Below are 16,491 nucleotides of genomic sequence, written 5' to 3'. Positions count from 1 at the left end.
CATAAGATGATGCTAAGTGAAATGAACTCCATGATATGGAAACAAGTGATATATCACAGTTATAACTACTTTCAACGTCCTATGTGAATGTGTAGTTTCTATTATTGATGATGTTTTGTATCACCTTCCTATGTTTGTACCTACACTATCTCTGTAATCTTATCTGAGTATATTGGAAACTGTGTTTACTGGTATTGGAAGTAGGAAATTCAAAGGGAATACCAAATTCGAGAGACACGGGGTAAAAAAAGAGAAATAACTACAAAAGCAATACTTGCAAAACTGTTTGGTGTAAGTGAACTGAACAACTGGGCGGGGGGGAGGGAAGGGGAGGAGGGAGGGGGGCATGAGGGACAGGGCGGCAAACAGTACAGGAAATGTATCCAACACCCGACGTATGATACTGTAACCTCTCTGTACGTCAGTTTGAAAATAAAAATTTGAGAAAAAAAAAAAAAAAAAAAAAAAAAAGAATTAGTTTAAGATTACTTCCCATGGCAAATCTCTTAATAATTCTAAAGTCCTTTACTATCTGACATAGTGTAGGCTCAAAACATACTTGATCCCAGAAAAATTGCATAATTAAAGGAAAAAGGTTGAAGAATGACAGAAGATAAAGCTATATAGACTTTTTTTATTTAGTCATGTATGACTAATGTGGAGAATAAAATGTCTAAGAGAAAAATAATGCCTGGGAAACTAATTGTGTTAACATTTATAACCTGATAAACTTCCACACATACACATACACACACACACACACACACACACACACACACACACACACACCCCTATTAGAAACTCTTCCAATAAGCCTCAAACAAATAAGAGGAATATAAAAGAGATAGCCTAACTTTAACATGGTTTGTTACCTTTTATGAAAAGCTACACATATTCTAATAAAATAAATACAACATATTTAGGAATGGCTAACATTTCTCTGGCCAGTGATCAGATAAGCTAAGCTGAGGTTACATTGATAACATATATCATTGTGGGCAGGCTGGACAGCACAGAATGCAAGCAGAAGAGAAAATTTTCAGGAAAAAAAATTAATAATGGCTCTAATTAAGTATAAAGTAAGCAACTCCTGAACAGTGTGATAGATAGAAAAAAGGCACAAGACAAGGAAGGCTAAAGTTGGTTAGGTTTATTGGAGGAGCAGAATTAAAGATATTTCAAAGACTAGTGAATGAACTAAGGGAAGGGAGGGAGGAGATTGCTTGGGTCCAGAAATGTAGGTGATTGAGAGAATTGAGGTGTTACCTGGTCTTATGAATTTACTTGCCTTTGCAATCTTTTCAAGTGAGATTACAATGAAGAATAGAATTCCTTAGAATAAATTGGATCCAGTGACTCAGGTTGCAATGGCAGTTACTTGGGGGGAGGGGATTGGGAGGATTGTAATTTAAGGCCAGCCCATAGAAAAAGTTTGAGACCACATCTAAACTGGGTGGAACAGTGGTGCATGCCTATCATCCCAGATAATCAGGACCAGCAAATAGGAGTATTGTGACCCAGGTAGTTGGGCCCACATGTGAGACCAAATAATAATAATAATAATAATCAAACATTATTTAAGGACTTGTCTTTGGGCTCTTCTCTGAATGTTACTGTATGTTAGGGCATTCCTTCTGTTTTTTTTTTCTTCAAATTTTTGTTGTCGAATTGATGTACAGAGAGGTTACAGTTTCATACATTGGGCATTGGATATATTTCTTGTACTGTTTGTTGCCTTGTCCCTCATACCCGCCTCCCTCCTCCCCCTTTCCCTTTCCCCCCCGATGGTCTCCCTTATTGGGAATAATTAGTACAGGTTTAGGCAAGTCATAGCAGAGCATCACAAGGCCCAATAGCTATACCCTTATGAACACATAAGATGATGCTAAGTGAAATGAAATCCATGTTATGGAAACAATTGTTATATCACAGTTGTAACTACTTTCAACGTCCCATGTGTATCTGTAGCTTCTATTATTGATGATGTTCTTGTATCACTTCCCTGTGGTTGTACCTACACTATGTCTGTAATCTTATCTGAGTATATTCCTTCCGTTTTTAAATAAACTTATTCAGGTTACCTCAAAATTATTTAAATACTTAAAAAAAAAATAAATAAATCCCTGGGAGAAGAAACTGATAAGATGGGAGATGTCTTTGGGGATGATTTTTCTGATATAGGGAAAATCAGGTTAAGTATATCACAATTTCATTCCCTTTTTTTTTTACTTAACCAAGTAATAATAATAATAATAATATTTTTGTCTGTCATGGGGCTTGAACCCAGGGCCAGTGAGCTGTCCCTGGGCTCTTTTTGCTTGAGGATGGGTTCTTTTCCACTTTGAGCCACAGCTCCACTTTTGGTTTTCTGGTAGTTAATTGTAGTAACAGTCTCACTGACTTTCTTGGCTTTAAATCTAAATCCTCAGACCTCAGCCTCTCGAGTAGCTAGGATAACAGGCATGAGCCACCAGTGTCCAGCTTAACTAAATAAGTTTCTTTAAAAGTTCTGTGGTAGTAAAAGGCGAAAGATTTATACGATCTGAAGAGAAAAGCCCACAGACTGGGAGAAAATCTTTACCGGACATTCAACAGACAAAGGCCTCATCTCTAAAATATATGCAGAACTAAAAAAATTACCTTCTTCCAAAACAAAACTGCAAAGAACAAATAGCCCCCTCATCAAGTGGGCTAAAGACTTACAAAGAAACTTCTCTGATGAGGAAATGAGAATGGCCAATAGACATATGAAAAAATGCTCTACATCACTGGCCATAAAGGAAATGCAAATCAAAACAACATTGAGATTCCATCTCACCCCAGCAAGAATGTCATATATCAAGAAAACTAATAATAACAATTGTTGGAGGGGATGTGGCCAAAAGGGAACCCTACTTCATTGTTGGTGGGAATGTAAACTGGTTCAGCCACTCTGGCAAGCAGTATGGAGATTCCTCAGAAGGCTCAATATAGAACTCCCCTATGACCCAGCAGCCCCACTGTTGGGTATCTATCCAAAAGACCACAAACAAAATCACAGTAATGCCACCAGCACAACAATGTTCATCGCAGCACAGTTTGTCATAGCGAGAAGCTGGAACCAACCCAGATGCCCCTCCATAGACGAATGGATCAGGAAAATGTGGTACATTTACACAATGGAATTTTATGCCTCTATCAGAAAGAATGACATTGTTCCATTTGTAAGGAAATGGAAGGACTTGGAAAAAGTTATACTAAGTGAAGTGAGCCAGACCCAAAGAAACATGGACTCTATGGCCTCCCTTATTGGGAATAATTAGTACAGGTTTAGGCAAGCCATAGCAGAGCATCACAAGGCCCAATAGCTATACCCTTAGAAACACATAAGATGATGCTAAGTGAAATGAACTCCATGATATGGAAACAAGTGATATATCACAGTTATAACTACTTTCAATGTCCTATGTGTATGTGTAGTTTCTATTATTGATGATGTTTTGTATCACCTTCCTATGTTTGTACCTACACTATCTCTGTAATCTTATCTGAGTATATTGGAAACCGTGTTTACTGGTATTGGAAGTAGGAAATTCAAAGGGAATACCAAATTCGAGAGACACAGGGTAAAAAAAGAGAAATAACTACAAAAGCAATACTTGTAAAACTGTTTGGTGTAAGTGAACTGAACACCGGGGGGGGGGAGGGAAAGGGGGGAGGGAGGGGGGCATGAGGGACAAGGCAACAAACAGTACAAGAAATGTATCCAATGCCCAACGTATGACACTGTAACCTCTCTGTACGTCAGTTTGATAATAAAAATTTGAGAAAAAAAAAAAAAGTTCTGTGGTAGAACTACGCCTACTTAATCTTTGATAAAGGAGCTAAAACAATAGTATGGAAGAAAGATAGCCTCTTTAACAAGTGGTGCTGGCAAAACTGGCTCAACACATGCAACAAACTAAAACTAGATCCTTATATATCACCCTGCACCAAAATCAATTCCAAATGGATTAAAGACCTTGAAATCAAAACAGGCACCCTGAAAACACTAAAGGAAGGAGTAGGAGAAACACTTGGGCTCCTTGGCACAGGACAGAACTTCCTTAACAAAGACCCTGAAAGGCTACAAATCAAAGAAAGGTTGGACAAATGGGACTGCATCAAACTGCAGAGCTTCTGCACGGCAAAGGACATAGCTCGCAAGATAAACAGAAAGCCCACAGACTGGGAGAAGATCTTTACCGGACATTCAACAGACAAAGGCCTCATCTCTAAAATATATGCAGAACTAAAAAAATTACCTTCTTCCAAAACAAAACCGCAAAGAACCAATAGCCCCCTCATCAAGTGGGCTAAAGACTTACAAAGAAACTTCTCTGATGAGGAAATGAGAATGGCCAAGAGACATATGAAAAAATGCTCTACATCACTGGCCATAAAGGAAATGCAAATCAAAACAACATTGAGATTCCATCTCACCCCAGCAAGAATGTCATATATCAAGAAAACTAATAATAACAACTGTTGGAGGGGATGTGGCCAAAAGGGAACCCTACTTCATTGTTGGTGGGAACGTAAACTGGTTCAGCCACTCTGGCAAGCAGTATGGAGATTCCTCAGAAGGCTCAATATAGAACTCCCCTATGACCCAGCAGCCCCACTTTTGGGTATCGATCCAAAAGACCACAAACAAAATCACAGTAATGCCACCAGCACAACAATGTTCATCGCAGCACAATTTGTCATAGCGAGAATCTGGAACCAACCCAGATGCCCCTCCATAGACGAATGGATCAGGAAAATGTGGTACATATACACAATGGAATTTTATGCCTCTATCAGAAAGAATGACATTGTTCCATTTGTAAGGAAATGGAAGGACTTGGAAAATGTTACACTAAGTGAAGTGAGCCAGACCCAAAGAAACATGGACTCTATGGCCTCCCTTATTGGGAATAATTAGTACAGGTTTAGGCAAGCCATAGCAGAGCATCACAAGGCCCAATAGCTATACCCTTATGAACACATAAGGTGATGCCAAGTTAAATGAACTCCATGTTATGGAAACAATTGTTATATCACAGTTGTAACTACTTTCAATGTCCTATGTGTATCTGTAGTTTCTATTATTGATGATGTTCTTGTATCACCTTCCTGTGGTTGTACCTACACTATCTCTGTAATCTTATCTGAGTATATTGGAAACTGTGTTTACTGGTATTGGAAGTAGGAAATTCAAAGGGAATACCAAATTTGAGAGACACAGGGTAAAAAAAGAGAAACAACTACAAAAGCAATACTTGCAAAACTGTTTGGTGTAAGTGAACTGAACACCGGGGGGGGGGGCAGGGAAAGGGGGGGAGGGAGGGGGGCATGAGGGACAAGGTAACAAACAGTACAAGAAATGTATCCAATGCCTAACGTATGAAACTGTAACCTCTCTGTACATCAGTTTGATAATAAAAATTTGAAAAAAAAAAAAGCCAAGTGTCCTTGGCCTTTAAGAAGCACAAAAAAAAAAAGTTCTGTGGTGAGTCTACTTGCCTTATTTTGGGGAACTTTATAACAGAATGAGTTATTCTTTTGTGTCCTATTTTCTCCCTGTTTAGAATCCTATCAGGGACCTGTTCTACTCCCTCTCCCCCTACTCTCCCTCCACCATCTTACAGATGTGGAATGCTTAAGCACAGAGCCACCTGGGGCCACTCCAGGATAACAGAAAGAAAACAAAGTAAAACATGAAAAAAATGAATCTCCAAGGTCCCCTCAAACCAGAGACCTCCACTCTGGGAGGCTTTTAGTAAATAACAGTTCCGTTAGGACAAGGGCAATAAAAATTGGTAGCCACGAAGGAAAAACACAGACAGCACAGCTAGCTCATACCCAGTGAACAGTAAACAGAGGAAGGAGCTGCAGAGCCAAATGCAGCCCAGACACCTCCAACGAGGTCACAGGCCTGGGAGGACTGAAAGAACCTCTGAAAGCCCTTTTCCACCGTCTCATGTCTGTGCCAGGAAAGGACTGAGCAAAGCAGAGTTCCCTGAGTCTGTCGTTTTCTGAGGTTGGCTTTTTCCAGGAGGACTCTGGGAGTGATTCAGGCCTTATACCATATCCTGTGTAAAGAGGACCAGGGCTAGGTCTTGGTTTTTGTCTCATTTTTATTGGCTCTGGTTTGGTCTTCATAGAAATGTAATTTTAGGAAGAACATGAATATATATATATATATACATATATATATGTATATATATATGTATATATATATATGAGGACATATGAGTTCTTTTTGCTTAGAGAATGGGAAAGCTGCAGAAAAGGAGAACCGCAGCACTATTCTGAGCTCCATCAGTGCCTTTCCTTGGCTATATTTTGTGTAAGTCCATGCGTGTTACAGTTATTGTTTTTCTTCCATTTGCAGTGGCAATGAGCACCAACAATACTAGATAGTTGCCTATCCAAGGTCCAGAGAGAATTATGTCTCAGTGTGGACTCTGAGGGGCCGTCCTCACCTCTAGACCACAAGGAAGGAGTTAGCAATGTGGAGCTGCAGTTGTGGACCTGCAGGCTCTGGGGTATAACACTTCTTCATACGTCTGCATCACTGAGTTTCCTTTGTTTCCCTCCCTCCCTTTTTCTCTCTTTGTCTTTGTGTGTGTGTGTGTTTCTGGGGCTTGACACCAGGGCTCAGGAGAGTGCTTTTCTAGTGAGCTGCCTTCCGGGTCGTGCTTCATTCTTCATTCTTGGTACAATGAAAACTGCAGAATAAATTTGGTTCTTAGAAAAGCTATTACGAAGCCCTTGCCTGCAGAAAGCAGAATTTTTGAACACATTCCTTTTTCTTTCTCCCTTTGTTCTCTTCAAGCTTTTATTTTTAAATGGAAGTTCAGCAGAAAAAAAAAAGCAATTTTTCATTCTGGCAGAAAAGAAAAAAGCCAATGTTCTCCAAATAGAGAACATATATCTTCTTTCTCTTATCCTTGAAGCTCAATACAGAGTTTGATAAAGCAGGGAACACTCACTTTCCCTTTGAAATGGTTCCCTTTTCTTGATGCAATGATTAACTCCAGTTTCCAGGGCCCTCCCGTTCAATGATAAGAATAGAGGCAAAACAAAAAAGAAGTACTTTTCTCAAGACCTCAGAGTCTTTCCAGCAGCCACATCTGTGCTGCTGGCTCTCAGAGGCTTGGGACAGTGCTTCAATACAGACTGTGTGCAACACAACCACTGTGCAACTCACATGTATACACATGTGCTGCAGGTGCGTGCGTGCACGCGTGCACACACACACAGAGACAGACACACTTTCCTACCTCATCGAATCCCATCTTGTCTGGATATTTAGGGACAAGTGACACAAACTGGGAAGGTTCCATTGGAGGACGGTCAACTGGAAGACACAAGAGGCACACAGAGGGCTTTGTTAGGCAGGATTTGAAATCAGATCTACATGGCTGATCTTCAGGGGTACCAACCCGGGCCTTCCAGGGCAGAGGAGAGCTGCTAGGCAGGTCTTCAGGATGGCATGGCCATGCTGGAAGTCTGGTAGCTGGGGCCCTGGCTGTGAGGGCACTTGTTCATTGCAATAGTTGCTTCATACCCGGACAGTGGAGGATCCTAAGTAGAGAGATACTGTGCCTTCAGTAATGAGATGTTTTATTGATTTTGATCCTCTCAAAAATGCCTTCATCTTTGGGGAGGGGGTACTTAACAAAGCAGTTTATAATGTGTCTTGACCACTGTCATCCCTTCAACATTCTCACCCCTCTTCAACCAAAAAAAGTCCTTTTTTATCAGTCATGTGGCTTGAACTCTTGGCCTAGGTGCTGTCCCTGAGCTCTTCAGCTCAAGGCTAGCCTGCTACCACTTGAGCCACAGCGCCACTTCCCAAAAAACCTTTATGTACTATAGACTTCAATGATTGGAAGTGATGTGGTCCACAAGGCTGAGAGACCTTGACAGTTTTGTGGTCTTGTAGGAACTCAAGGTACTGATTTAATTTTCCTGAAAGGGATAATATGGAGACTTACTTTAAAAAATTATTATCAGAATAAATTGATTGTACAAGGGAGTTTTACTATAATATTTGCATATGTGCGTATCATACACTTTTTGATCAAATCACCCCCCCTTTGTTCTTTCTTAACCTCTTTCTCTCCTTATATTATTCTTTATGTTTAGAATTATGATATATATACATACATATACATACATGTGTGCCTGAATATATATATATATATATATATTTATGTACTTTAATATGAAGGAAATTGAGAATTGATCATTAGGTTGCTAATAGTATTGACAATCATAATTACGGCAACTATTACCAGTTTCTATTTCCATCTAGTCCAGGCACATGAAGATGGTTATGTCCATGTGATTTGCTTTTTTATTTTAAGTTTTAAGGCATTACTTGAGATTGAACTCCAGGCCTCATGCTTACTAGGCAAGCAGTCTACCACTTGAGCCATGCTTCAGTCTTTTGGCTTCAAGTCTGTTTATTTTTTTTTCCAGATAAATTCTCACACTAACTTAGCTTGGAGCTAGCCATGGCCACCCATCCTCCTTACATCCTCTCCCAACTACCTGAGATGAGAGGCGGGAGTCACTATGCCCAGTCTAGCCAAGAGACTTTCTGAAGAAGGGTCAAACTTCTGCTCAACTCTCCAAACCCACCTTCTAAGCCTCTCTGGCCTGAAACAATAATCACAGAAGCATATGTTGATATGGACAAGCCACAAATTAGAAGCAGCCTGGGACGCTGGCCACAGCAACACATGGAGAGCAAGTTGTCCAGGAAAGATGCCAGGACGGTAGGCCCTCGATGGAAAGAAAGAAGCTAAAGATGTGTCCTGACATTGAGGTTTGGGGACTGATACCAAAACAGCACACTCAGCCCAAGCTGAGATGCCCTCTTAGAGGTGTGCTCAGTATAGTGGACCCTTCACTGAGGCCCTAGAGATGGACAATGGTCAATTTCACTCATGCCATGTGAAGTGAAATTCTCGGTTGGGACAGTTTTCTTTCTTTTCTTCCTTCTTTCCTTCTTTCCCACCATCCCTCCCATCATCTTTCCTTTCCTCTCTCCTTCCCTCCCTCCCTCTCTGCATCTTTTTTCTCTTTTCACTCACTTTCTGTTTTCTGAGAGTGTCTTGCTGTGAAACACTGGCTGGCCTCAAACTTCTGACTTTCTTACTTCATCCTCCTGAGTGCTGGGATTACAGGTGTGCACCACCTCTCCCACAGACTGTGGTTTCTAGTGAGCATTTGTAGTTAAGAGTTCATCATTTCTTGAAACACACACATGCACACATTTTTACCGGCTTCCCTTCCCTATCCGGCAATGAAGATCATAATCCAAAAAAGAAGCCAAACAATGTATTTTGAAAAGCCAACTATTCCAGCAAAAACAAATGAAATGTGGGAGGCCGTTTATTTGTACGTCAAAGACAAAGTGAAATTCTCACTAGGGTGACATGACCATTTGTTTTCCTCAATGAAGCAAGCAATCAAACAGGAATAAACAGGGTGCGTGTACCCTTCATCATTCATGGTGAATGAGCTCTTGCTGGATTAACCATTCTCTTATACTCTCTCCCCAAACACAGATGCACAATGTCATCAGCTGAACAGCTTGAGATCGTCAATCTACAAGACAGAAGAAGTGCGGCAGCCAGATCTGCAGCCTTCTAAATATCCACTGTCTCCAGCTAATGCTGGGAGGCAGCAGTGGTGAGGGACAGACTTATGGATGGCAGTGCCCAAGGGCCTGGAGACCCAAACGTCCCAAGGCTCTGCAGAGGGGCTGAGTGCTGTACTCAAGGCCACAAGCCTCAGACTCAGCTCGGTGCCTTCCCTTCCCACCAAGCATTAGCAGCCACCCCCCACCAACCAGCCACCCAACAGAGCGGGCAAGGCCATGGGAGCCTGTCTATGGTGCTGGGGTGGCCCACTAGATGGGCTAGGCCAGCACACTGCTCACAGGCCACCACCATTCACAGCCTACCTGGCTCACTGCCCAGAGGCCCAGCTACTTGAGGGCATGGCAGAGGTATTGGGGTGGCACAGCACGTTGAGATGTGGTACTCAGAGCTCAGCACCACAGCTGGAGGCAGGGAAGGATACCTGCTCTCACACGGACATGGGGAGCTAGGACGTGAGGTCAGTGCAGGCACCCCAGGTGCAAAATGAGCCCATCTTATGCACACAGCACTCCACCTTCCCGACCTGTCACAGCCACTGGCTTGGGGAGGCGGCAGGGTCTCAGACACTGACTTAGAAGACACCCATGGCGCAGCTGTAGAGGCCAGGACATTTAACTCAGGCTCAGGTGCCCGAATGAGGCAAAGAAGGGGAGAACCGCTTGCTTTAGAAGAGAGGTCACCCCGTTTTGATCTCCACTGCTGGAGAGTACCAGTCAGAGTCCAGGAGAATGTTCAGTGGTCTTTATAGCCTCTCTCATCTCAGGACCTCTTTCTTTCTTTGAGGGGAGAGGGGGTCCTGGGGTTGCACCCAGGGCCTCACACCTGCTAAACATGTGGTCTACCACCACGCCCCGTCCTCAGCCTCAACACAGCTCCACTTCTGCTGAGGGTCCACTGAAGCTAGGGATTGATTTTATTTTTGTCAGCCATGAGCTTGAACTCAGGGCCTTACCACTGTTTCTGAGCTCTTTTGCTCAAGGCTAGTGCTCTACCATTTTGAGCCACAGAGCCATCTCAAGGACTTTCCTGCCTGGGATGGTTTTGAACTGTGATCATCAGCCTCTTGAGTAGCTAGGATTACAGGCGTGGGCCACCAGCCCCCAGCTTGTGGACTGGTTTGGCTATGACCATCCACGAGGCAGCCTTGGCCTTCCTTACCATGGAAGCCACTGCTCAAACAAGCAGGACAAATGCTGGGATCTGGGGATGCACCGGCTGGCTTTCCTCCTCCTTTTTGCTTCTTCACCCCCTCAAACATTTCAGTCACCACCTAGTTCAGAGCTAAATCTGTAGCTGAATGTCAACAGAAGAGCAGTCCCCAATCCAGAGGGGCTGTTCCGTCCCAGGACCCTTACTGGCCCTGCTGGCCTGGGTGTGGAGTCTCAGTGTGCGCATGGGTAGGGAGGTAGGGGAAAAACCACAGAAGAGCTGGAGAGAAATGGGGCACAAGACCTATCTGGTGTCCTAGCAGCCATGGGGTGCTGAGGAAACTGGAAGCAGCCAGAGGAAATGAGAGAGAAATGAAAATGGAAGCAAAGTCACTGGATGGGGAGGCCTCTGGGGATAAGCTGTCTCCCTGCCAGCTCCACTCCACCTCAGAGACTCAGACACATGCATTGGGTATATCCACACGAATATTGAATACTTCTAACAAATACATTAGAGGCATGAATATGTCCACATTCACCCCTCTCTGTTTGCCTCTCTCTTCCCTCTGGTGTCCATACCCACAACAGAGCCTATTTTTACTTTCTTGTCATTTTTAAGCAAATATTATTTGTGCAGGTTTCACTATATTTTACCATATATAATCAGAATAAACCATTCTATTGCTCTCTCTTTTTCCACCCCACCTACCCCTATGCCCAGTAGTCAATAGTTTTGAGTTTAGTTTTGTGTTTTCATTTATAAATAATATGTATTTCAATGTTATTAATCCTCCTTCCTTCTCTCTCCTTTCCCTCTTCTTCTCATTTCCTCAAACAATTCTACAGTTGCAGTTATATTTTTTCTCTCTCTACATATATATACATATATATACATATATACATATATACATGTATAAGTATGTGTATATCTATGTATATGTATATCATTTAGGTCTTGTTCTACAAATGAGTGAAAAACATATGATATTTGGCTTTTTTTGAGTTTGGTCCATCTAACTCAATATGACGCCTTCCAGTTCCATTCATTTCCCGGCAAATGACATTTACCTTTATGGTGATATATAAATACATATTTAAAATATGTAGTATATATAATACATATTTAAATAAAAATATACAGTTTTGGCTGTTCATTATGAATGCACATGCTTGTCAAAATACTCTTCAACTGCAGATCTGTTCTCAACCATAGCAGTCACTTAAGTGCCTTATAATTTATTTATTTATTTATTTATTTTTTGGCCAGTCCTAGGCGGTGAACTCAGGGCCTGAGCACTGTCCCTGGCTTCTTTTTTGCTCAAGGCTAGCACTCTGACACTTGAGCCACAGCGCCACTTCTGGCCATTTTCTGTATATGTGGTGCTGAGGAATCAAACCCAGGGCCTCATGTATACGAGGCAAGCACTCATGCCAATAGGCCATATTCCCAGCCCCGAAGTGCCTTATAATTTAAGTGTTTTCATAGATGCCATTATCTTCACTTATTGTTGTACTTGCTTGTTTGCATAGGCAAGCCAACTGAGATCTACCCAGTGTGGATGTGCCCAGGATCAGTGAGTAATTATCTGAGCTGGAACTCTGTCTTAGATCTTCTGACCTCAGTACTATAATCTTAGTAATCTCTTTATGGTGATCTGTTGCTTCAAAACGTTGATATTAGGCCAGGAGCTCACACTTATAATCCCAGCTACTCAGGAGGTAGAGATCAGGAGGGTCATGGCTTGGGGCAAGCCCTGAAAAAAGTTTGAGAGACCTCATCTTAACAACAAAACAACAACAACAACAACAACAACAAAACACCAGGGTGGTAGCATGAACTAGTCATCTCATTTAAGTAAGTAGGAGGAATGAAGTCCAGACTGCCCAAAGGAAAGACAGCAAGATGCTACATGAATAGTAGAGCAAAACAGAACTGGAGCATGGCTGAACTTGTAGGCCATCTTCCTATCAAATGTGAGGCCTTAAGTTTAAAAGCCAGTACCATGCCCCTCCCCACAGGTACAAATGCATGAGTGATACAGAAAAGAGGCACCTGAAATTTTCTGCTGCTTCATGCTGCGATTTCCAAGTCCAATCTGCCTATACCCTGTAACTTTCTCATGTCCACTACCTTTATAAGATTTAGCCTCCTGATAGCCTTCTCATTTGGGAAACACATCTCCAGATTTACTGGCCAGCTTCCAATGTGCTGAAGAGTTAGTATACACAGAGTATTGGACACTGTGTTTTTAACGAGTAATAATTATGATTATTATTCATTTCCACTCAGACTCCCATAAACTCTCACTCCCTTTTCAAGACTCCTAATTCCTTCCCACTGGCCTTGATTGATAAAACCTGATGCTGGCTACCCGTGGTTGTATTGTTCACTTACTCAGCACTAAGAAAATTCAGAATATAAAATGCTGACAAAATTGTAATTGGAGACTATCAATACAAGAATTAATGAGGTAAAGTACTAGTGGCTCATGCCTGTGGTCATAGCTACTCAGGAGGATGAGATCTTGGGGAAATCACACTTCAAAGCCAGCTTAAGCAGTTTTTGAGGCTTCATCTCCAAAATAACTAGCAAAAAGAAGGGCTCTCAGTATACATAGCTCAAGTGGTAGTGTACCAGTGTAGGAAGCATGAGGCCCTGAGTTCAAATACTAAATTAAATAAAATTATTTAAAATGCTTAGCACTAGAGTTGGCAGGTGTAGGAAGATTGATAATGAAAGCTATCACAGACAGATTCTTCTCAAATGAGTTCTACCCAGCTAGAAAAGGAGTTGTGCATGCTTATAATTTATTATCAATAAAATCTTTTACAATAGTGTTTGCATTTCTGTGTACTGAGAATGTTCAATACACTCAGTCATGTTGAGAAAAAGAAGAGAACACAGGATTCTGTTGAGCTCCTCTCTGAGCTGACACCTATTTGGGAGTCATGCCTGGCAGCCCTAAAACTAAGATAATGGAATCAAGTGATGAATGGAATCCTAATAATTTCCACACTTCCTTGGTTTGTGGAGTTGATATGTATTATTTTATTGGCATCTTTCAACCTTGCAAAGTCATTGTTCTAATTCTGAGAAATTGATTCTCCTTTCATAAGTGACAGAGCCAGGGTTAAAGTTGATAATTCTGATTTTAGGCTCAGTGGTCTTGACAATGCCATTTTCATTCATTAATTCATTTTTCCACTATGAATTCAGCAAGTATTTGGTTGGTACTAGACACATAGCAGGCACTGTGCTAAGTTTTGGGACAGAGACTTTAAGATAACAACCTTGTCCTCTGAGACCTAGAAGATCATCAAAACAGAAGCCAGGTACAATTCACAAAAGAGATTCTCAAAACGTCACAAAAGAGATTCTTAAGAATATAGAATGAGCTAATGCTTATGGTAGCCTTCATTCATTTATTCATTCAGTCTTCATCCACTCACTTATCAGCAAACACATACTGGAGGTTTATTAGTGGATGAGCAAGTGCCAGGCTCTGAGACTAACATGAAAAAGGGATTTACAGTCTGGAGGAGACAGTGGGGAACAGACACAGGCTGCTCAATGGGTCTAACAGTAAACTTTCAAACCTCTTTTGTTTTTAGTGGCTCATTCTATTTAAAATTCCTAGTCATCCCAGACACTTGCCAGAACTGGGAGTTTTTCTTCATGTCTGTCTTTTGCTCATCCAGCTACAGCCAGCTCTTGCTGAGCCCACGCCACCGCCGACCTGTCTCAAGTCTCTCCCCCTCTCCTCTTCTCTCCATGTCTCCCGCAGCAGCTCAGATCCCCGTGGTCTTCTACTTTGCCATGTCATGTCCAAAATGATCTTTCATCTGCAGCCAAGACCAGCACTCAAGGAGTGCCCACTTTGCTTTTCTTACTCTAGAGTGACTTTCCTAAGTTCAAATTCCTGCCTAACATTTCCATGTTCCTCCCTTCAGAAAAAGTCCAAACACTTTGTAAATCATCAGTGATCTTCCTGCCCCAGCTCCTGCCTACTTTCCAGCCTTATTTCTCACTCCGTCTCCCCAACCCCCTTGCTCATGTGTACATCCTACATCCAGTGATGTGTCACAGAAAATGTTCCTTCCTGGAGGGCCATTGTCCCAGCCTCCCCTGGCCTAGGTAGATCAGTTCCTTTCTCCTTCAGCGATATTGTGACTTAAAGTACACAATAAGTTTAGCTGCAGGATACTAAGGCATTTCTACATCATGCCAGACCCCGAACAATGAAAATACAATCTTCAAGGACATGAGATTTGGAGACAGTGGACCGGTTCAAATTTCAACCTGCCATGTGCTTATTCTAATGACCTCATCACTTGGTGTCTCTGTACCTCAGTTTCTTCATCTTTATTATTATGGGTTCACTGGGTTGTAGAGAGAGTATTCATGAGACAGGGAACAAAGTGGTTGGCATAGTGTCTACAATATCATGAACTATGTTAAAGGGGATCATAATAATTATTATTGTTGTGTTGAGCATAAATATAAGTCTATGTTATATACATATTATGTGCATATAATAAATATTTATTTATAATGTAATGGTTTTTATATAATAAATAAATATATAAACATGTTACATATAACGTAGACATAATATTATAATATTATATAGACATATATATCACATATATGGACATATATAAATAATGTAAATGTATATATAAATACATGTGTGTTAATATATAATATATATGTTATATATATGTTTATATATTAACTATCCCCCACATATATGGGTATAGGTGCTCTAAAATTAGAAGTTTTATTACTTCCATTTGACATCCAAGGTTCAGTCACATAATTACACAGTTAGGAATTAGGTTCGTGCCACAAAATACTATTATAGTACTTATTGCCTTGTTTATAGGGTACTAGTTTGTGTACCCAGTGTCCACCAGGACAGGAAGCTCATTGAAGACATCAACTTTGTCATATTTGTATTTCACACAGGGAGAACTGGAGAATTAATGGAGAGCTGAATAGCTGTGCTAAGGCTGATAGCCAGGAGATGCCAGGCCTACATGAGGCACCAACTGACTGGTTTGGTCACTGTAACAATAAACAGCACCGTCACCCTGCCTGCAGGGTCACTCACTCATTGCTTCTATCTGCACATGGATGAGGGTCTCGATGTCTTCTTGCAAGGTCTGTTGAGGCTTCAGAGGGATGGGCAGGTAGCCATAGTGCTCTCTGTTGCAAAGGTACATCTGGATGCCTACAGAGCCAAGAAAGGAACCACATCAACCAAAAGAAGATACCAAGTGTGCTTATTTATTTTTATAGTACTATGAGTTAAACTCAGGGTCCTGCACTTACCATTGGGCACAGTATCGCCTAATTCATGGCCCAGCACTTTCTTTGTTTTAGTTATTTTATTTTTATTTTATTTTGGATAGGGTTTGGACTTTGTCCAAGGCTGCCCTCAGACTGTGATCCTCCTACCTATGCTTCCCAAATGAGGAAAACACCATCATATTTCTTGGTTGAGTGAGGGCCTCACTAAACTTTTTCCCAGGCTTACTTTGAACTGACCCTCCCAAGCTCTGCCTCTGGATTACAAATAGGATTAGAATTTCAAATACAAACTACTGCTTTCATCTCCAAAAGATACATTTCTTAGTGACAGCTGGAGAAAGTGAGA

General features: G+C 41.5%; 1 protein-coding gene across 1 annotated transcript in view; it reads right to left on the bottom strand.

Moving 5' to 3' along the window:
• Colgalt2 (collagen beta(1-O)galactosyltransferase 2) overlaps positions 1-16,491 on the bottom strand; it is a 103,125-nt gene that overhangs the window by 18,366 nt on the left and 68,268 nt on the right. The window contains exons 6-7 of the mRNA XM_048356968.1: positions 15,946-16,065; positions 7,290-7,366 (exon numbers count right to left, since the gene is read on the bottom strand). Of these exons, the coding sequence (XP_048212925.1) occupies positions 7,290-7,366; positions 15,946-16,065 (197 nt within the window). The remainder of the gene's footprint in view (positions 1-7,289; positions 7,367-15,945; positions 16,066-16,491) is intronic.

The sequence above is a fragment of the Perognathus longimembris genome, chromosome 11, assembly GCF_023159225.1.
Source record: "Perognathus longimembris pacificus isolate PPM17 chromosome 11, ASM2315922v1, whole genome shotgun sequence".
Classification (NCBI taxonomy): Eukaryota; Metazoa; Chordata; class Mammalia; order Rodentia; family Heteromyidae; genus Perognathus; species Perognathus longimembris.
This window is presented reverse-complemented; position numbering and strand designations above follow the sequence as displayed.